The sequence below is a fragment of the Dendroctonus ponderosae genome, unplaced genomic scaffold (assembly GCF_020466585.1).
Source record: "Dendroctonus ponderosae isolate FM_Combo_2020 unplaced genomic scaffold, Dpon_F_20191213v2 Dpon_F_20191213_3, whole genome shotgun sequence".
NCBI lineage: Eukaryota > Metazoa > Arthropoda > Insecta > Coleoptera > Curculionidae > Dendroctonus > Dendroctonus ponderosae.
Window position 1 is genome coordinate 12,157,724 of NW_026018508.1, and position 22,517 is coordinate 12,180,240.

Consider the following 22,517-nt stretch of genomic DNA (forward strand, 5'->3'; position numbering starts at 1 on the left):
TGGCTTTTCGTAAAAAAAATTGAAATTTCTTGAGCTTTAAATGCAGTTGAAACAAACAATATCAGGTAAGCTGTGTGGAAAAATGAGCTTTCCGCTCCGGCGTGGATTGTCGGTATTGATCCAAAGAATGTAACTTGGAGCTGAGGAATCGTAACCTCAGTTTTACTGAATGTTTTCATGTAGGAGACAAAAATGTAAGTTAATTGGCTTTAGTATACCCGTAAATGCTAATGGAATGTCGGAATAATGGTAATAGTTATACAGTTTGAGTAAATGTTTAACACCAACAAAGTATAAGTGTGCAGATACTATTTAGATCCGTAGCTGAAGCTGCACATTTCTTCCAAAAAAGCTGCAATAATGACGAATATTTTATTAGATCATTACATGAAATTGATGAATGATCTGTGGAAAATTCCCATGAATTAGACACTATTCGTTTTTAGCTCGCATCATTCCTTTATGGAACTTGTTCAATTAGGAAATACATTATTATAGTAATTTGCGACTTTGTAATTATTCATTTATTCGAATGATTCTGCTCTAAGTAATTGAAGTTTTTTTTTCATGTTAGCTAAAAATAGATAACATAACAGTAAATAACTCAAAATTTAAACAATCAATTAAATGAAACAGAGGAAGAAAACTGAAAACTGATGAAGAAAATTGTTATTTATTATTGAATTACTGTTTTCATGAAAATAGAAACTGTATTTTATTTTTATCGAACAATCGAGACGTTCGGTCCAATTCAGTCAAGCAAAACCTCCTGAATTGATTTAATTCTGGTTGCTGATCCTTTTATCATGATGAAGCGTTTCTTCTATCTTCCAACATGAAACTACTAACTAAACTAACTAAAGTCATATTTTTTCTACTTCAAGTGAAAACAAATTCGCAATATTTTCTGCAATTAGTTTAAAACACTTTTCGTCAAAATAATGCAGCTTTTCGTAGTTATACAAGGATAAAAGATTTAATCAAATTTTGCTAGTTCGCTTGCAGGAAGTTGAGTAAAAATGCCTTTGTTGCTTTCTTGTTGTAGGATCAAGCTGACGAGGTCTTTTAGTCCCATTTTTTGTATAAACTCAATTTTGAGTAGATTTTGATTAAAATGAAACGAAGTAAATGTGAAACAACATTGAAAAAAATGAAGTTTAATAATTTAGCTAGCAATTGATTTGATGGATTTCGCAGTCAGAAACTCAATTAATTTAATTAATAAAGAACAAGTTTTTCTCGCTTGAAAAATTCGCCCCCGAAAAGCCAGGTAAATTATTGAAAGAAATGAAACAAAAATTGAATCATATTACTTAGCAGTGCGCAACTAAAAATTTTAATTATGTACCAACATCTGTATGGAATCCCCGCAACAATTTAATGATTAAACTGGCCAACAGTGGCTACTAGTACAGTCATCGAAGCGTTGTTGAATGCATCAGAAGATTTACCACAGTGTTTTGTCTTTTCGTACCACTCTGGGTTCCGTTTTCTGACGGTGAAAGTGTTATTTGGGTTCCGTTTGTGTCGTTGACTTCAACAGGTAAAGTCTGTTTATGTAATCCAGATTTTTTTCCTTTAAAATTCTGGCTGGTTATCCCGATTTTACTTTTTGGAAATCAAAGTACAGTGGTTCTTTGTTAAATGTTATTAAAGTTAAACAATGGATGACCGATCGGGCAATTACATTTATTTATAGTTTTATCGGTTCAATCCTATTGGGTTCGTGATGATAAGGATATACAAGGTCTCTTGAAGCTATTAGTCAAAAAAATATATTTTTTTGACCGTGAACGTGTTTATATTTTACGGTAAAATTGACGCTTATTTTTTTATAGTTTTTGTATTTTGAATTCTTGCATTTGATTGACTCAACTTGAAATCGATGACTGAAAATTGATACAACCGCAAACTTTTGAAACGGAGATAATTTCACTTCACTCTCACTTTTTTTTTGAATGAAAAGAATTTTTTAAACATCAAGCTTAATTAATCAATGATAACTGCAACGAATAACAATGGTTTTTAACGTTAAAATGAGTCGCATTTAGTGAAAAAATTTCAATTTTATTGCCTGCACGAAAATCAACTGTTAATATGACTGTTGCGAATAACTAGATAAACACTATAAAACTCTGGCAAATATAACTCGATTGTTTCCCTGGATTTATGGCGATAATTGGAAATAAACCGTATATGTGCATCCTTGCCTAATACGTTCAGTCCACTAATAAGTGGGTAGATGTTTAGTTATTAAAAATTATATTGTGTAATAATTCAACATTGAATTGAGATCAAGGTTACTGGGCCAGATATTTAAAATTGTAGCATATATGGGAATTTTAAATTATATTTGTATATCACTTGGCATTTTTTTCACGAAGATTGTTTGTTTCTACATAGTAGAGCAGATAGTTTCCTTAATAGCAGCAGCCCGATGAAGCTTTTTCAAGCCAAATAAAAAACATTAAAATAATTTTTAAGTACATTTAGATTAAAAAAAAATCAGGTTTAAGACACAAGATTATAGTCGGATATTCAACTCCAACATGCCTTTTAGGACGCCAACCTAATTTTCAATAGCAATTGTAAATAATAATCTGAAAGCTACATAAATGCATGATGTTGCTGTTATTGAACTACCTTCATCAATAATTCATAAGGATTTTTTTTTTATTTTAGGAAACTGGCACGTCATGCCGATATGCGTAGAAACGGACAATGATGGAGTACCATTTGTCACTCTTGGATCCCACCAGCTTCGGCTTGACCTAGAAGATATTAGCGGAGAGTTTGAGGAAAGAGCCAAAACCGAACTGCTTGAAACACCAGAACGGATTCAAGAAGGATTAAAGAAGTTTAGAGAATTAATAAATGGTATCTTATTTTGAATGCTTGGAAAAAACGCGGCATATCAGCAAACCAATCTTCCAAAACTTATTTAAACGCGCAGGCCGAAAAAGCCATAAAAACAAGGGGAAACTGTGAAGGTTGCGTTTCGAAGAGAAACCTGCCTTCAATTTTCACCTTATAGAAGATAGGAATTCTATGTTAATTAACATTCCAGAAAATCACTGAAGGCTAATTTCAAGTTGTTGAAATCGGTTTCGGTAATTTTAATTGCTAGTATTAAAGCTTCGGGCGTTTACCTTTGAAATTACAAACGAATGTGGAATTTTAAATCGCTGCTTAGCATTTCAAGTCGTCCAGAAATGTACTTATTCCTTTCAGCTGAAAAAGGCCTAAACCTGCCAATAGACGATGATAAATTCCTGCTAAAGTTCCTAAGGCCTTTCAAGTGCAATGCCGAGCAAGCGTTCAAGATGATGAAAAAGTTTTACAGATTCAAAGTGAAAAATCCCAAGTACGGTGGACTGCATGTTACGCCTGAAGGTGTTCGGCATGTTTTCGATAGCGAAGTGTTCATGTTCTTGCCCACTAGAAGCCTGTATGGGGGCCGGATAATGATTATAAATGCTGGAAGTACGTAGCAATCGCTCTAGTAAAGAGATGGTGGAAATTGAGTTTTCCTTAGCGAAATGGAAGCCGAAAGAAGTTCCTTTGGTGGATATGTTTCGATCGATAATGGTGTCGATAGAAATCGCAATGATGGAGCCGAAGACCCAAGTGGGCGGCGCTAATGTGATTATTGACTTAGAAGGACTTTCGTTGACTCATGTTTACCAATTCTCACCCTCAATGGCTAAGCTGATAGTAGATTGGGTTCAGGTGAGGTAAAAAATTGAAGCTTTTCAGCCCTTCAATTGCCTGCGACTTGCACAACGCATTTATGCTTGAGTAATTAGTCAATGGAGTATTTTCAAGCCTACTTGGTTGCAGGAATGCGCCCCAGTAAGGCTACGAGGAATTCATATAATAAACCAGCCCTATCTGTTCAGCATGTTGTATGCGCTTTTTAAACCGTTTCTTGGGGAATATTTGAAGAAACGGGTAAGTGCGCTAAGTTGCTGGTAAGCTGGTTATTATGGGAGAGTTTTTTGCAGCTGTCCTTCCATGGAACCGACTACAAGTCACTGTGTGATAAAATAGGAGAATCTAGCTTACCAAGAAAATTTGCTGGAACAGCCGACATTCCTGACTATCCAGGATCGATTTTTTCGGAAATGTTGTTTTACTATCAAAATAAGTTCCAGGGTAAGTCCCTTGTCTTATAAGCGTTATGTAATAACTGGAAACATTCAGCGGAGTTTTTTTTTCTAGATTTTTACAATTATGGCTACATTGCGGAACTGAATGATAATCAACTGATCTCAGATGAAAGTGCGAAATCGAATGGAACATCCATTAAGACATGCAGTAAAGCCGGTTAAGATCCTGCATTACTCTTTATGGGCTAATGTATGATGAACGCATAGAATGGGAAATGCGGCCTCGGATCGTTTTATGCTTCGACGAAAATTGTGATCATTATGTAAAGTAAAACTGGTTTATTTTCTGTAATTTAAACTGTTCATGTTGTTGAGCGCACGAGGCCAATAAAGTTTAACAATTGAAGCTTTTGCTGGAAGAATTCCTGTAAACTGAATGTATTCCAACAGGAAATAAGGTATATGCGAATTTTAAGGGATATGAAAGAAAAGCAGACAGTTTTACATATAAAAAAGGTGGAAATTGCATCCATACTGAGTATATTTATGTTGCAAGAGCACGTGATAAATTGTAACATTTTACAAACATTTCCGGCTCTAAAAGCAGCCATAAAAATTGAAAAAACTCGAAATATTAATGAAAACGAAGCGCATAAAGGTGGAGGTTGACAAACTGTATCTGCATTACTAAGAAAATTTAAAGATTTTTTCAATAGCCCTGTTTAAAGTGACAATCATCGTTTTCTCATTTTAAAACAGACGGAATAGGAGGAAATATAGATAAACATAAATATATTAGAAAAATATTATCAAAAACATTGGGCACATATTTACATTCTATAAGTAACATAGAATTTCACGTTTATTTGCTTAATAAATAACCGTAGCTTCACCACGAATTGCCATCAGACTAAGTAAATGGTTCTTGGACATTCATTGCTGACTGAGACTATTTGGAGATTTTCTTCTTATAACCATAGGAGTTGATAGCTAAAAAATCAAACAATTTTAGCGAAATCGAATAATAATATTCCAGCAAAAATATCAGCATGTCTATTTAAAATAAATAAAAAAATACATTGTTGCAAAATTTGCAAGGTTCAATTATAATTTTTTTTTAATTACAACTCAATGCCTCTCTCACCTTTAAATTCTGAGTCGCATTTTTCCAACAATTCTAGCCATTGAGGGCCTTCAATTCTAGGCAAATCGAGACTGCCGCCATAGCATTCTGGCAAGCATGTGGAATCGATGTACTGATGGAGAGACTTGCGGTTTTTTCCATGGAAAATAATGCGACTTCGCAACTTTTCCTGCAAAAACGGTTTGAACAGTGCAAAAACCACTGAGAAAATCATCGGCTGATTGACCACATGGATGTTTTTGATTCGAAGTGGGACGCTATCCTGAAATTGCGAATGTAGAAACACGATTTCCTTGGAATTTTGTGGCCAAATCTACCTGTAACCAATCGACAATTCTTTTAGCGAATTGTGGGCTAAATTTGCTGACTTGGCCCAAAGAAAGGCCATCCATATCGAAAATCACTACTGCACCACATATTTGGGTGGCTGGTTCCAACATTGCGGCTTCCAGGAAAAGAACACAGCCTTTGAAAACTTCATCAAGTGTGACTTTATCGGTCTTCCATTTCTCTAAAAGAATCCATTTGTTTCTTCGTCATTCATGAATGTTTGATATTAATATTGTAATTAAACTAGCAATTAAAAAGCAATTTAGCTGCGAATGGATTTCGTGACATTCGACGCTTTCTGGCTACTTACTTCCTAATTCTATAATTAAAATTCTCCGTCCCAATTGGTCTCTGTTGGGTTGCACGGTGAGTATGTTTTGTTGGAAAATGTTTTTTTCTCTACTAGGCAACAGGTCTTCATACATGTTGGAATGTTTCTGTTTGAAGGCGTAATATCTTTTGACCTGGAAACGTATTTAAATGTTGAAAGCTCGAATAACAATTGAGAGTTTCAAGCTCTAAAAGTTGCTTACTAAGTCTCGGGCGCTTTCAGGGTAGAATTTTGTCGGTCTTAGGAACCGAACGAGCCACAAGTCGTTTTCCAAGGGGATATATAAGTCATCTTCCTCTGAAAAATTGAAGAATTATTGAATTCAATTCTGGAACATTTATTGTTGTGCAATGGGAATTTACAATTGTGCATATCGAGCGAAAATCAATGCCTTTCAGACACACGCAACCCAAACCCATTATTAGTTAATTTCAAGCATTAGTGCGCCAAATATCTTCAATTGCTCACTTTCCAATCTACATTAATGGCAATTTAACAGTCTTATTAAAGCGGTTTGGCGTTTCAACATATTTATTTAAATAAATTAGTCCGCTCGCATTTGCCAATATTCAGTCAAAGACGTGAAATACATATCCAATATCTGATGATTTTTATACAATTAAATTTTGCGCTTGGGTCAAGAGTTAAAAGTTGCATTAAAAATTTTAATTTATTCTCAGTCATGCTTTCTGACAAAGCAATAATTACCAAAGCTTCGTCATTGTAAGTTAAAAGCGAGGATTGTTCATGTTCGTTAACAGCATTTTGGATTCTTCCGCAGATTTAACTTTTATGAGTTTCTTCGGATGTTTAAATAATATGCTTTTATGTCGCATACAGTTTTAAAAACATTAATTCTGTTTGAGGGCATAATGGCAAATTTGCTGAGTACCTTTCAAGAGATCTCTGAGCTCTTTTATGGCCTGTTGGGTAACGTCAGGGTTTTCTCGCAGCTCTTTTTTGGCAATTTCTCGGACTTCTTCATTCAAGTCTTCTAACTCTATGGTCAAAGTGTAGTTGCCCAGCTGGACGATGGGCATCAATTCCATGTCGGACAGCATGGTTTCTCGAACTGAAAAAATATGAAATTGTTAAGCTTTTTTCTGCAGACATCTAAATATCAACTAGACGGTGGGTACATGATAAGTTTTAAGAATAATTGACTATAACACATGAAATTGAGAAACTGGATTAGAGAATCATTCAAACCCAATAGTGTGTTACTGTGGCTGATTACAATGCCTTATAATTGCTAGTGAATTAAAAATTAATGAAACGTCTTCTTAACTGCATTAAAAATGTAGGAATTATTATCCAGTTGTTTCCCAAACTTTCTAGCTCATGTCTACTTCATACATGTGGGAAAATTTTAAGTTCGAAAAGATTATCGCATTTGCATATAACCTTGGCTCATATTGTATAGGTACTTATTGCTACCAGTCGCTGAATTGACGTCATTGATTGATATGAAGTACTATTTTTACATACAAATACCCATACCTGTTCCTTGGACATGATAGCTTTAAAAAATTTCAATGTTAACGGTGATGGGATGGGTAGAAAACCATCATATTATGGAATGTGATAAGCGCAGCAGATAAACACTCGGCTAATTAAAAATCCATCCAAGTGTAGGACTTTGGCAAAGGCGTCATCAAATTTCAAGGAAACAGACTCACGAATGTTAAATAAATCTGCTAGATGTATGGTACAATAGATGAAAATAATGGGCTTGATAGCGCCTATACCACACTTGGTTAAATTGGCTTTTTAAATTCCCCTTTTCTTATTTATTAAAACTTTGAAACTATGGCGAATTTGATAAAATAGTGCAATAATAAATCAATGGAATAAATTTGAAAACACCTTGCAAAAGCGGTATAGTGGATGTTCAAAGTTCAATAACTAAGATTACAAGCAGAACATTAAAACGCAATTGCACAATCACGCATATCGTTTCCTTAAATATCACTCAGACCTTTTTTTGCATACATATAATTTTATTAATATGGGTTGCAAAACAAGACAACAACAAATGTGTGTTTCCTGCTAACAGCAATTATTTAGTGAAATTTGTGTTGGTCAGGGTCAGAAAATCAAATCTAATATAGTTATTATTAAATAGTAATTTCCTCCATTACAAGCTAGTTAATAAATTTTGTTGGTTTGTGGATAGTGAAACTTTGTCGAATATTGGTGGTTTGGAAAACCCATAAAATTATTCATAAGTCAAATTAATTGTAGGAAACTCCCAAGAAGAAATGATTGTATTTCTTCCGGCTGCTAATGAATGTTTTTGCTACATATTGACGCAAGTGCAATTTTCCCCACCATCAAGTAATTATTAATGTCCCATTGGACAGTAGATCGCAAAACACGCATTAAACTCACATTAAGCAACTGAAAAAAAAAACGAATCTATTATTAAAAGCGACTTAAAAAACTAAATTAGCCCAACTAATTAATCGAAATCTTATTTACATAACATTTGAAGTTCAACATTAACCTTCCAAACGACATTCACCTTAATAATTATTGGTTACGAAATTTCGAGCACCATGGTCAAATCTGCCGATTTTTGAATTGTTATTCATGGAATACCATTAAAACTCAAGCCAAGGATGGACTGGACTTTCCAATGGTAAAAGACAGTTTTGATAAATTTGTTCAGCAATGAAAACCAGCTGGTTTTGCACAAATATCACACTTTCCAGTTGAAATTGATGGATTTTTTAAATGTGCAAATGCGAAAAAATAATTAAAATAATTGGCGAAACACTCACGATTTATGTGCTTTATCTTACCGAGATTTTAGACATACATACTTTTAAAATAGGAAATGTAATAGGAAAAAATGCTTTAGTTGCACGTCCCAAGTACTGAAATGTGCTATTTCTTTAAACGAAAGAATTACCTACGTTTAAGATTATGTTTGGTAATACATCAATTTTTAAAGTTTGCAATAATTTTTATTTCAATGTAAATTCACCGCTGCCTTAGATATTGCATAAGCCTTTTCAATCGCGGGCTTAATTAATCAAGAAATAATGTAAACAATCAGGAATCTGGAACGAAAATGTAAATCTTTTTTAATTAATTCGTACAAAATCTTCACTAGGAAGAAGCATTTCCTTCAATCTATCGCTATTTAAAGAATTATTAGCTGCCGCAGAGAATTCAGTGAACACCTCAAATGGAAATAGGGGAACACTTGAGAAGCAACATAAATCTCTATTTTTTAACAATTATTCAATTAAATTTACAAGGTGATGGCTTTATTTATACGTGCGAATTAACACCATTTTACTCCATTAGAACTACAACGCAAATTGGTAGCTGTTCATGAAATTAAAGGTGCATGTTTAGCAAATTGGTGAACAGTTCTGAGATTTTAAAACCGAAATCAAGCAGCAAAGCGCAAAATATTAATTTTTATAAAAAAAAATATGTTTTTTCGTTTGTTTGGACGCTAAAGTTTTGACGGAAGTAAAACCAGAAGAAATAAAAAAAAATAATTAAAAAGTCTAATTGAATAGAACAATAGAGAAGCTCCACCATGTATTAATCTAATTTCTAAAATAATATTGAAACAGTAGACGATTTTAGAAAATGCCTCTACTGAAAACCATTAAATAGCAAAGTTCCTTGAATGAATAAAGCAGATAACCTTAATTAAATTGATAATAAAATGAAGCTTTTCTGATGATTTGAATAAAAAAGATAAAAGTGTAAGTGTGAAACAAAAGCAACAAAATGTGAAACAGATCTTGGCCCAACACCAGTTTTCGTTTGTTTGAGCGCTAAAGTTTGATTGATGGAAATAAAAACAAAAGTTTAAAAAATCAATAAGAAAGTCTAAATATATATAACAACTGTGAAGGGCCAAAACGTATTGATTTGATTTCTAAAATAATACCAACAAAACAGATACTTGAAGTAATTAACGAAAAGTTATTTGAATGAATAAAGCAGATATTGCGAAAATTCGACTGAACATCGTGATAAGGTTGATTAATCCAGTTAATAAAATAATACTGAAGAAGCAGTCGATTTCAGCAAAGCTTTCCTAAAAAATCATTAAAGTTTACATTTTTTTGAGACTAAAGGTGAATTGACCTGAAGTGGCCGGCAAGAGTTCCCGTTCTTGCACGGTTGGATTTTCGCATTTGCGATGAGTACGAATGCAAAGGGCTAAAATATTATTAGTTGTCCCAACCTTAACCACATTCTGGTGTTAAACAATATGTCATACTGACTACTTTTTGGAGACTTTGTTACTATGTGTGCAACAACATTCGGATATTTTGTTTCTTCCAATTGTATTTTTCATTTGCGTTAATTATTCTTACTTTGTTTGTTGCCAGCTTTATAAACTGCTTCAAAAACTGAAAATACTTTAACAATCCTGTGATTTTAACCTTACCAAGTTCCTCAGAGGGCATTTAGGCGAAGACGTAAAAAACAGGAAACCGCACTACAGCAAAATATACGCACTAATATTAGTTACAAATTCCTTCGATATTGGCAACTCGATGGAACCAACTGAAGTTTGATAAGAGATGAAGGTGTATATGCATTCGGAGACCATTGACCAGCAGGTTCGGTTCTTGCGCACCTCGTGCAACCATTAAATCACCATCAAAAATTACCACAACATTAGAATATGTTCGATTTTCAAGGTTTAGTTCTTCTAATGGAAACATGTGATGATTTGCATGCCAAACGAAAGTCGTATTTTATGCAGTCTTGAGAATACATTTAGTTGCAATTGCAGAAGTTGTTTTTTTGATATGTTAACGATTTATATATTTTCTTCCTATCGTTTTAAAAAAATATATTAACTCGAAGTTAAATTGAAGCAATTTAATAAAAACCACACAAAATTTGACTCCGAATAAAGCACTTAAATTTTTCAAAAGACATTCCTACCGGTGCTTATTAAATATTGCAATTGGAAGTTTAAATTACTAAAAATATTTGTTGATGAACAATTCACTAACTTGCCTTTGCTTCTGCTGCACAACTTAACACTGAACTAATAAATAATGATCTTGTCCACTTATTATTAAACCGCTCTTCCTTCTAATGCATAGATGCATTTTCCACGCGCATAAAAACTGTAAAAGCGTCACATGTTTATCAAACTATCGCAGCAAAACATGCAACACTAATAAACTTTTCAGAATTTAATACAACTGGACCAGACTTTACTTAAATTTTTGTCCAGGTTTATTGCAAGATTATATAAAGTTTTTAGGCAAGTTTTTATTAATTAGCTTTATGTGGTTGCGTAGTTTAGCCGCGCCCTTTTTGGTGTATGCATACGAGAATTAGCTCCTTAGTGTGCATAATTAAATTATGGAAATATAGTCCGCAATTGAAAAGCTGCATAATTTTATCCAATGATGTAAGCAGAAGAGAATAAAAAAAACAAAAAAAAATGTGTGAAGCGTTAAATTTTTTAGCTCGGGAATCGGTTGAGGGGTGCACGACGCCAGTATGCGGACGACACAACCGTCACAGTATCTAGGCGGGCATGGAAAAAAGTGTTTTCCAGTGAAGTGATTTCCAATGTTTTTAAAGTGTTCCAATAACAACTAGCACTTTCTGGTAATTCCTTCGTAACTTTTTTTATAGTAAACTTGTGCCTCAGTTTTCTTTGGTGAACCTCAAATACTTTTACTGCTTTCAATTTTTTCGTATAATTATGAGCAAGCAATAAATCTGTCTGTGAGAGAGCAGACAACAATATTTTTCTTGTTATAGTTAATAAATTCATTAAGCGCGAGCTACGTTTTTTCTGCAAAAGTGAAATCACTTTATTTTGTTTAAATCGAAACGTGAACTTTGTCCTGTTCAAATAAATTAAGCAAATTTTCCACTGATGAGGTTGTAATTCCATGAAACAATATATTATTAAAAATCTGCGGGCCAACTCGACAGGGCTTTTAAAAAAACTTTAATCCGAACAAAGAAGGTCTTTGTAATTAATGTACGCAAATGGAAACCGGATTTTTAGTAATAAAACGAAAATATTCCATAACCAGCGTCAACCGTAAAAGTGCAGAGTTCAATACCGAATTGTCCTTCTGCCAATTTTCATAAATCATAATTAATGTTATTAATAATAAATAATTTGATTACTACGAAAGTCCAATCAAGTGAGTCAGAGTTGTGGTGTATCGCGGTCGCGCAAATGCATTACATGGTCAATAAAAAATAATACTTTTACTTAGTTGAAACTCTTTGCATTTTAATCGTTTTACCGAATCATAATAAATGAATCAACAGTGATTGATGATGTTGACTCTTCTAATAAGTTGCTTCTAGGTTCAGTAGTTGACAACATCTGCTTGCGCTTCAGTAAAAACTACTGTATAAAATTGTCATTGTTTTCCATTTAAATGTGTTACTGGTTTAATTATTTTTTGTTGCTAACTTACATTTTTCTGTAGCAGGCAAGAACTCAACTTGGGCACTGATTGCAGACATTTCAAACTCCTCAAATTAACCACCCACGATAATAAACTTTGCCGATTAAACTACTCAATGAACGCCTTTGGTCACACTGGTCATATACTTTAATTACAAAATTTAACGCAATCTTATCTTGTTTCCTATTGAACTGTACAATTTTGATTGATATCACGCCTTTAAGCTGTGCAATCTTCAAATTATTTGTACATGCAGTAAGCCAAAATATTATTGTTTGTAAGTAAAATGAAAACTTTGCCAGGTTTGCATGTACTACAAGTGCACAAGTTCAAACTACCAGTTAAGCCATATATGAAATAATATTTTATAATTATGGAAGTAATGGATAAAAGAAATGTACGAGTTAAATAGGTTTGTTTTGCGAAGAACTTGGAAAATAAACGAATTTTTGGATAAGTAAGCAACATTTTCGTTGAGCACTGTTTGCAGTTGAGTTCATCTAATCACTGCAATATGCAAAACTGACGGTATCTGCGGAAATCGTGGGCGGATTTGCTCACATTTAAAAAACTATGAGGGCAAACAATACTGATAATGTCAATGACTTTGTGAAGGATTTGATTTGGTGGAACTGCGGGAAATTCCCATATACATCCGCAACTTTTAAAGAGCTTTACTAGTCCGTTCATTGTTCTTCGCTGGAGTTTTATAAAAAAGTTGATCAAATGTTCTATTTTCACTTCAGCTTTGAGAGTCAAGAATCAGTGTTAATAAGACAAGGAACTGGATCTAACTGAGCTGCATTTTGAGTGTTGAATATTTGCATAAAAAATGCCGGCTTAAAAGCAACTGCAATTCTATGGAAATAGTATCCATTGTTTTAAAATTTGTTTAATCAGTTAGCAAACACAAGACTGATGATTTTCAAAACAGTGCCATTTATATCTGATTATATAATATTTTCTACGCTTTTCAAACCAACTATCTTCTAAATAATTCATCGAAAAACTTTCAAGTATTAAATTTAAATTCTGAAACTTGATGAGATTCACAACTAGGCGCATGCACCACTATATAATTTTAATTGTAAACTTTCCTTGCACTATTATCGGTTATTAGAAGCGTTCAATCAGTCTTTAATTGTCAGGCGCCTAGTGAATAATTGAGTAAAGAAAATATACAAAAATAAATTTAATCTTTGCAAAACTCGAAGTTTTGCACTTGATTCTTGAACCTCAACGTGAGAGAGTTCAATACCAAAAAAACTTAATAGATTTTGACGATTTACACCCGCGAACACTAATTGTAAAAATCGGCATCCAGCAAACACGGATTTTACTTACGGGATTCGACTATAGGAACCATTGAAATAACAGGCACAATTTCCGACTTGTCCGTATTATTCTTTTTCGTCCCAAACATTTTGTCACCAACTATCCAATTGTCACTGTATCATCAGCAAAGCGAAAATGAAAACTGAATAACCACGTACTAAGCTTTGTATGCAAATAGGCTTTTATCAGGCGATATTTGCGGCAAATGTGGTTCAAATAGTGACGTTGTGATTATTTTTGATGCCGCTTTAGTTTTTCAGTTATTTTTGGGATGATCCTTTGTAGTGCTGGAAAAGGGCAGCAGTTCAAAACGCGATGTGAAAACAATTAGTGTTTACTTCGCGGCACATGTTTAATAGTGGTTATTAATGAATCAAAGTATTTTTTATGTTTTGATTTTTGCTATAAAATCAAGCTCAAATGTGTCTTGATAGAAGCTTTTAGAGCCAAAAGTTTATTCATCATATAAATAGATGATCATTGCCTTTTATGAATAACCAATAAAACAAGCCCAAACAACAAAAAGACAAATACAAATGAAAGGGTAAATAAGCACAAAGACAACTGCAATCTTAATTCAAAAATAGCACGCTCGTTAAGCGCGGAGTTTGGGGTTTATAATATTTAATTTTCAAAACAGCAATTTGTATTTAGAGTATTGAATAGTAAAAATTAATTGGGCTAAAAAACTGATGAAGTTTGCGGGAATTTCCGCCTCAGTAAAAACAAGTTTTTACGCACTTTGTGCCTGCATCTTCAGAAGTCATTTAACTGTACTAAGAGTATAGTTTAAGCTTTCGGGAAAACCGCTCCTGATGAAGCCAGCCACTCCTGCTTGCGAAACGTCAGGACCGAAAAGACGCTCAGAAAACTAAGCAGTGGTCACTTGATTAAATCATTTAGCTGAAAAACAGCAATAAACCATTACTGTTTCTTTGCTCGAAACCCATTTGTTGTCATTTCAACAAATTGCTTCGCGGAATTGCAATTAAGTAATTAATTTTACTAATAACAATATTAAATAACATAACAAACATAATTGCAGCAAAAATTCTTATTGACCCAGTTGCAGAGCAATAGAACGTTAATTACTCACCTTCTGGTGTTAGTTTCTTATATATTATTTGTGGCATTGCGTTCATGGCAGGCAAATGCATTTGTATGCACCGATTGGAAATGTTTCAGTATTCCGATTCTGGAACTTTCGAGTTCGATGCAACTTTCGATTTTACCGAGCTATTCCGCCGATTTTCGATACCTAAGTTGCGAACACTTTCGTATTATCGACTTGAATATTCGAAAAAAAACATGCTTTATTGCTTTTATTTAAGTAGCATTAGATTTTTATTGTTGAATAATGTTCGGTTTAATTGTTGCGGTCACGTAAACCGAGAAAAGCTATATGTGTCACAAAACAATCAACATAAGCAATAAATTGCCCCTAAATGAGCGAACACATTTTTATAAAAGACGACACTAATTTGCACGTCGAATAATGTACATATTGACGCATTTGATAAATTATTTGTTCTCATTCCACATTCAACATGATTTTCCTTATCATAATTTCCAAAGAAAGAGTTGAAAATACTCATGGGCTCAAAATAAATTTACTAATAAAAATATGTTCATTTCATAAATTGGTAGTTTAATTTTTGAGCGAAGGCAATGGATTTTCAAGTTCAGGTACCAATGCAATAAGCTGCAAACTGCATTTTGCATTCAACCAACAAGTCTCGCTAGTGATAGTTTGTTCTTCGTTCTGTTGCACATTGGCTCGATCTCGGGCTTGTATTGCGCAATACATTTTCAGAACTAGTTTGCAATTTCCTCTGTAGATCGGCTATTAATCGGTAAGTGTGGATTTTTTAGCATATTTTTATTGCACTATGTCCAATTCAGTTGCAAGCGAGAGTGTTTTGAAACCATTTTAGTAGGATTATTGCTAAAATTTCAAATTCAAGGCAAATTCTTTAAAAACTTTTCAATTCGTGCTACAGAATCTTGGGGCTTTGAATATCTTTTCAAGCGGTTCGAATGAAGTTATAATTTACGTAATATTTAAAAATACCATTGCCAATTTGCTTGCGATGGCAATTTTCACACAATTAGCAATTTAGGATTACTAAAATTTCCAACTCTGTATGTTAATAAGTATGCACTTGCTTTTTGGACAGGTTTAATGTAAAATTCGCAATTTTAATAAACAGGTTTCGGTTGATTATAATTGCAAATGATCCTAAAAAACTATTTTTATTTGCTTGAAAAGTGATCTTGACTACAGCAATAACCCAGTCTGTTAAATTTCTCAGTTTACTTAGCACATAATTTTTAACAATCCGATTACTATTTTTGGTAAGCAATTTGGTCATTTCTCGGTTCCAATCTTTGAGTTTAAAAGCTGTTTTCTTCATTTATATTTTATTGGCTTTATTAAGATTATAAGTTCCAGGCCATTTTCTATGATACCAGTACTTTGCCTATTTCTTATTCATGTACCAAATACTAAACAACCTGGTAAAATCTATTAAAATTCTGTTCAATCCTAAAACATGTAACGCCTCATTGGTTGGAAATTGATTGTTTCAGCTTGGTAAACGTTTTGCTAACAGATAATGATAGGAAACTTAATTTATAATGGTGTAGAAATGTTTTATAAATATTTGCTAATATTTAGGAAAAATATGTGAAAAGCTTATTAGCTATAGTTTTATTAAACATCCATTTGCTCATCCTAATGGTAAAAGAATTTTCATTTTCAGCACATTGCAAAAAATGTTCTAAGTGGTTGAATACGATTTTTCGATTTAAATTCAACTGAATCAAATTTTGAATTCTTAATGTTCTCTTTCATCTTTTTCATCTTCTTTAATCTGTTTATTTTAAGATAAACTCTGTTCAAAAACTCAGTGATTTTTTTTAATGAAAGAAACTTAATTAAAAGATGAAGAAACTTGGTCTTTTTACAGACCGATATTTAATTTATATACTGACGACAGAGTATGGAGTTTGTCGTGAGTGGTAAAAGTTTCAGTTGGATCGGGAAAATGAGGAGATTTTTCATATCTTCTCATTCATTCAAGAGAAATTCATATATTCTATGGAAGACCAGCTTCAATCTAAACATTCATTTCAAATAAGTAAAAGTATACATTTTTCAATAGAGTAGCACACTTAGTATCTTTATTAAAATGTATTTTTTTTACTCAGTACAGTTGAAGCTAGTTTTTCAACAAAAACATGTTGCCGTGAGTGAAGAAAGTCCCAATTCATTCGGTCAAATCAGAATTTTCTGCAAAATTCTGATGTAGAGATAAATTATCTAACTGAACAAGACACTGCTCTATGTAAAAATGTGTATCTTCCTTACCAAACCGGGCACAATCTATAAATTTCTACTAGAGGCAGGCCATAGTCACATCTATGCTCTGCTAAAAATGCTTAAAAGATCCACTATAAAAGTACCACGCTGCTTCTTTTAAAAATTTGTTTTTTCCATACTTAAACCATATCGGGCTTGCGTTTTTCAGTAAAGACAGTGCATATATGCTGCCGCAGGTGAAGAAAGTATCAATTCCTCCGGACAAAGAATGGAGTTTTGGCAAATTTTCTAATTTAAAGATTTCCTAAAAGAACAGTATAATGCTCCAATTAAAAATTTGTCTCTTCCATGAAAACTAGGAGGAATCTAGAATTTTTATAGTAGGAAGTAGTGTAATAAATAAATTTTCAGATATGTTCGTAAGTCAGTCTATTTTTCCATGTCTTAACAGCCGTGTGGGTTCCGTAGCTCAATACATCGAGTTTAAACCATTTTCTGAAATATTCAGACTATTTAAATCCTAGTCTTCAGTAGTTTCGTCTTTACATTAGAAATGTCATCTTTATTTGGAACATTCATGCATCGGAATTTTGGATACTTTAGTGAGTTCGTTTTGTTTCGCGTCTGAACAATCGCGTCAAAATATCTTCCCCAAATTTGTCATTATCCTTATTAATATTAATTAATTTGTCATTATCCTTATTTCCAGTTCTTCTGTGGCAGTTAGAAAAGTTCATTTATTCAAAAGATATTTAAAATGTTCTGTTTCAACTGTCCGCATGCAATTGTTGATCAATTTGCGTTGTTTGCTTGTCACAATATGCGTTTTGAGTGTAATTGAACGCAGTTGATTCTTTTTTAATCGTTTCTGATGTATTTTCCGGGATCTTCTATTTTCAGCTCTCCCTATAATTATGTGGGTAATTAAAATGTGATGTAAATTTTGCGGGTTTTTCAGCGCATTTGAGCAAATAGAGTCAAGGGTCAAGGATTGCGTGGCAATATTTTGTGCATAAATTTCGTGTAAAAAGAATAATCGCTTAGTGATGAAAGTACAAAGTTCTTGGTTTTACATGCAATTTTTTTTATAAATATTGCTATTAACTGATGCTAGAAAGATTCATGGGTAATTTGTGGATTAATTAAAAAGTTAATTAGAAAATTCCATTTAACAAATGAGCAGAAACTTAAAAGGTACAGGGAATACCCGACTATCTGCCCTGGTCAACTAATAGGAAATTGTCTATTAACAGAAGTTAAGTGTAATGATTAATTGTGGTTGAAAGTTTTTTTTGGTTTTAGGCGATAAAATTATTTTGTTTACATAACAGTTTATTATAGTAAAAAATTCATAATTAAAAATGAAAAACAACAACGGACTTAATGTAAGGCTTATTAGCATAAGTGAACTTAAGTCACCAAAATTGCGACAGTCATTCATTACACGCTAGACTGTTTGTATGAGTGGTAATTAGTGATATTTATGAACTACTTATGTGATATATGTGTTAACATATTAATTTTAGGCTTTTACCAGATTTTGCAAAATAAATTGCTGTTTAAAATTCGGTTAGTCCCTCACGCACGGGAAAGTTTTTTAACGTTTTTATAAGAGGGGAATCTACAAACTTGTAAAGCTTGTGGTAAAGTGCAGTGACAAAAAATCTAAGCTACTGAATTAATGAGTGATTTATTGAAATCTCTTCCAGCATAACATTCATCAACTCTTGTTTGCGCGTTTCCAGCAGTTCGAATGCATCAGATTGCATTTATGTCGATTTCAGCCACTCCCCGTTGATTTTTTAGTGAATGGGAGATTTTCAGAATATTTGCTATATTTCGCAGTATTAGATGGAAATTACAATTTAATCATTCGACCGAAAACCAAACAATAATGCATTTAAGAAGTAATGAGGGGAACAACTATTACATCGTAAGAACCCGTTCAAACTGTTACGGTCTAGTTGAAGAAAATACACACTCGGACGGTGTTTAGGACATTTATGTGTTTAATTGTCGCAAAATTTGTTCATTGTTGTCCATTTAGTTGCGATTCGCTATGGGGAATCTTTTGAGTCCAGACGTCAAGTGTAAGTACTCACCAATATTTTTTTCGGGAAAATTTGTCCATGAAAAAATAATTTCAATGAAAAGTTCATTATTTTTACTTTTTTTGTAAATGAAATGTCAGCTTTTTGCAACAATTTTTCGTTGGTTTCAATCTTAAATTGCATTTAACGCAACATTATCGAAATTAGGCAACAGAAGCCGGCCCCAATAGGTATATGCTTAAGCAGCATGACAACATTATTTGCCAATTACGATGCACATCTACAACCACCTTGATCTTGGCACCAAAACTAAACTTTCATGAGTGGAGTTTTTACAACGGCAAATTAATACAATCCTGCATTTTTGATATCGAAAATCGCCAATAGTTTCGTTTAGCGAAGTTCATAGGCAATTAGTAGCGTGTGGATTGTGTTTTTACCTTTATGGACAATGAGCAAGTTGCAAAAGTTTAGCGAAAGGCGCTGCGAAAAATGCATCGCGTTTTTATATAATAGCACTTCGATGCATAATATAGTTGCAATAGCAATTCAATTAATTGCAAATTGCTTTCACTCAGTTAAAAATTTTCGATAATTACAAATTTACAGAAATTGTTTTTTGGTTTGCAGTCATTATGCCCTCAGATCCAGATGTTTCTTATGAGCTTGATTTAGGCGAACCTCCGCAGGAGCTAATGGAATGGGCCAAGGAGAACATTCGGGAGAATCCTGATACAAGATGTTTGATAATTGAAGATTTTCGCGACATAATTTATGGTAAAGTAAATTTTTAGATTGCTTAAAAACGGGAAAAATTTGTTCTAATCTTTGGAAAGGGAAAATCGCAAAGGTAACAAAAAGAATTAAAGTTAAACAAAGGAACATGAAACGTAGAAGCACTGGAAGTAAATCGAAATACTTGAATTAAGTTCTAATTTTCTTTAAATGTAGAGTTTATGAGTATGTTTAATTTAGGAATGTTCTTTATTTGATAATTACTTTCGAGAAGGTATTTGTTGCGTTAAACAATCCATTGTACACACCTTGCTCTAACATTAAAAATCCTTTTTCAATTTAACACTTTTATGCGAAATTACAATGCTAATTTACACATGCGAAGGAATATTTCCGCTGAAAGACCTTAGTTTTAAATAAAATCAACTTTATCGAACCTTTTCTAGATTTCTGACCACTTTCCCATTAATTATTCCTCCAGATACGAGATGAACTAAAAAAATCGGGATTCATTAATCGGCAACATTGGGCTCCTCTGACGAAAAATACCCAGAAATCTGATATATTTTTAGCGTTTTCTCTCTGAAGAAAATCTCATAATATTTAACAGTAAAATGAAAGCCCCCTAACTACCATGCAGTTGCAATACAATGCACGAATAACATTAACTGAGTTATTACACTTTCCTCATTTTAATTACCAGAATTTTATTATAAAATAATGAAAGAGAATTGTTATTGTAGCTCGAGGGGAATGCACTCCGCATCGGACAGACGATGAATTCCTGCTAAGGTTCCTGCGAGGTCGCAAGTTTAATATGGAATCGGCCTACAGACTGGTAGGTACCAGTTTTCTTCATCAATGTTTTTCAAGATCAACAACATTTATTAACTAAATCGTTGATTCATTGAATGAATGCAAATCGTGGTGCAAGAAACAAGAATAAACCCTTTTTTTACAATTTAGTTTGTCAATTACTACAACTTCAAAGAAGACAACCCTGAATTCTTCGATGGCGTCAACCTTAAAAGTCTTTTACGCATTGGTTGTGATGATCTTATTACCGTTCCACCTTATCGAGACCAGAATGGCAGAAGAATCCTTTTATATAGAATGGGTAGTTAAATGCTGGCAGTTTTCCAAGTGAATTTGCATCGTTTGACTTTGAAACTTCCAGGCAATTGGGATACGGAAAAATATTCGGTCACCAACATCTTCCAGGCAACCATGGCCATTCTGGAGCTGGCCATTTTGGAGCCCCGGGCTCAAATATTGGGGGGCATTGGATTTTTCGATATGCAGAACTTAACACTACAGCAGGCTTACCATATGACACCCAGTGTGGCTCATAAGATCGTGCAAATTTTGGTGGTAAGTCAAATAATCTTACCCAAACTCCCCTTTATTTGGTAAGCAGATTAGGTTAATGTTAATCTTAAATATCTTCACAACACATTTTTTGCTAGGAAGTCGTCATGTTCCAAACGACAATAATGCATCTTAATTGGACACCTAATAAATTCTAACTAGATGCCAGAAAGCTACAAAAGCTTACGCAAGAAACATTATGAAAGCATGATATATTAACTCCAAAGGGTCAATTTGATAGTTAACTGCCATACCAGAAAATCATAAAATCATGGACTTTCTCTGCATGAGTGATTGTTGATTTAAAGAGCGAGCAATTGTTGCATCATCAGTTTCGCATTTAAGAAATATATTGCTATTCATAAATTTTCTTTATATATTAAACTAACATTTGGTAAAATTTTTGTATTTTAGACATCGTTTCCCATGAAGATTTACGCCATACACGTCGTGTTCCAACCGTGGATATTCGATGTGGTTTACAAAGTGATTCATCCATTGCTAAATGGCGCCATGAAGGATCGAGTGTTCTTCCATGGAGAAGATATGGAGAGTCTTCACAAACATATCGATCCGAAGCATTTGCCGGAAAAGTGAGTAGCAAATTAAAAAAAAAATATTCTGAGCTTTTTTTGTATCTTTGCAGGTATGGTGGAAGACATCCAGATTACGGCTACGCCCCGTGGATAGAAGGTTTCGGCAAAAGTGAAGAAATTAAGGAAGAACTTCGGTCACTGGGCTATAAAATAGATGAGAATGACTATGAGGAATACAAAAGCGACAGTGAGAAATCGGAAAGTTCGCTTCACAGTGAATATTAGTAAAATGTGTCTGTTTTAAACGCAAACCGTATGCAATCAACTTTCGTTTGTACCTACTTTGATGGGATTTCTGGAAATGGAATGTTTTTATAGTGTATATTATTAGAAAAAGTTTTTATTGTTTATTTGAAATTTCTCAATGGGACTGTATTTAGTTTTAGTGGTTAATTTAATAAATCCGGTTTTATATTTTTTCCTATTGGTTTTTTTAACCACTGGGTTCAATTATGTGTCCCAAGTTTTTCCCATCTCAGGCTTATTTGCGAGATTTTACCAGAATATTTACTTCAAATTTTCTATTTTTAAAACTAAGTTAATATATTGATACAATTTTTCGTTAAACTATTAACGCCATTAATTTTCTTCAACATTTTCCCAAATGCTTCACAGTTTTTGGAAGAATTCAAATAATTTTCAACGATTTACATACCGTTTTCATGTTTTTTACTCTAAAAATCAGCATCAATTGAAGTGAAAACTGCCATTGCATCGGATCTCTTGGAACAACAATGTTTCAAAATCAGCAAATATTTTGCA

General features: G+C 33.2%; 3 protein-coding genes across 12 annotated transcripts; 2 read left to right on the top strand and 1 right to left on the bottom strand.

The window, feature by feature from the left end:
- Nucleotides 1–25: 25 nt before the first annotated feature.
- Nucleotides 26–4,520, top strand: LOC109537369 (alpha-tocopherol transfer protein). Of its 4 annotated transcripts, none has more exons than XM_019904049.2 (7): nucleotides 26–65; nucleotides 2,683–2,877; nucleotides 3,232–3,483; nucleotides 3,536–3,729; nucleotides 3,841–3,951; nucleotides 4,005–4,155; nucleotides 4,222–4,520. In XM_019904049.2, the coding sequence occupies exons 1-7, from the start codon at nucleotides 41–43 to the stop codon at nucleotides 4,329–4,331; spliced, it is 1,038 nt and encodes a 345-aa protein (XP_019759608.2). In that variant the 5' UTR covers nucleotides 26–40; the 3' UTR covers nucleotides 4,332–4,520. The 4 variants fall into 4 exon arrangements, with proteins under 4 accessions (XP_019759608.2, XP_019759610.2, XP_019759609.2 ...); XM_019904051.2 differs by lacking the exon at nucleotides 26–65 and adding an exon at nucleotides 102–194; XM_019904050.2 differs by lacking the exon at nucleotides 26–65 and adding an exon at nucleotides 1,377–1,543.
- Nucleotides 4,521–4,608: 88 nt separating this feature from the next.
- On the bottom strand, nucleotides 4,609–14,943 carry LOC109537370 (alpha-tocopherol transfer protein-like). 5 transcript variants are annotated; one of them, XM_019904054.2, is made up of 7 exons: nucleotides 14,780–14,943; nucleotides 6,807–6,986; nucleotides 6,117–6,211; nucleotides 5,894–6,047; nucleotides 5,571–5,764; nucleotides 5,254–5,515; nucleotides 4,609–5,099 (listed from the first exon to the last, which is right to left on the bottom strand). In XM_019904054.2, exons 1-7 carry the CDS (start codon nucleotides 14,838–14,840, stop codon nucleotides 5,059–5,061), a joined length of 987 nt encoding a protein of 328 aa, XP_019759613.1. In that variant the 5' UTR covers nucleotides 14,841–14,943; the 3' UTR covers nucleotides 4,609–5,058. The 5 variants fall into 5 exon arrangements, with proteins under 5 accessions (XP_019759613.1, XP_019759612.1, XP_019759614.1 ...); XM_019904053.2 differs by lacking the exon at nucleotides 14,780–14,943 and adding an exon at nucleotides 13,693–13,839; XM_019904055.2 differs by lacking the exon at nucleotides 14,780–14,943 and adding an exon at nucleotides 12,358–12,590.
- On the top strand, nucleotides 11,027–22,173 carry LOC109537371 (clavesin-2). Of its 3 annotated transcripts, none has more exons than XM_048665241.1 (7): nucleotides 11,027–11,524; nucleotides 19,687–19,833; nucleotides 20,535–20,629; nucleotides 20,758–20,908; nucleotides 20,969–21,162; nucleotides 21,574–21,752; nucleotides 21,806–22,173. In XM_048665241.1, the coding sequence occupies exons 2-7, from the start codon at nucleotides 19,692–19,694 to the stop codon at nucleotides 21,978–21,980; spliced, it is 936 nt and encodes a 311-aa protein (XP_048521198.1). In that variant the 5' UTR covers nucleotides 11,027–11,524; nucleotides 19,687–19,691; the 3' UTR covers nucleotides 21,981–22,173. The 3 variants fall into 3 exon arrangements, with proteins under 3 accessions (XP_048521198.1, XP_019759619.2, XP_019759618.2); XM_019904060.2 differs by lacking the exon at nucleotides 11,027–11,524 and adding an exon at nucleotides 15,338–15,536; XM_019904059.2 differs by lacking the exon at nucleotides 11,027–11,524 and adding an exon at nucleotides 18,372–19,095.
- The last annotated feature ends 344 nt before the right edge of the window (nucleotides 22,174–22,517 follow it).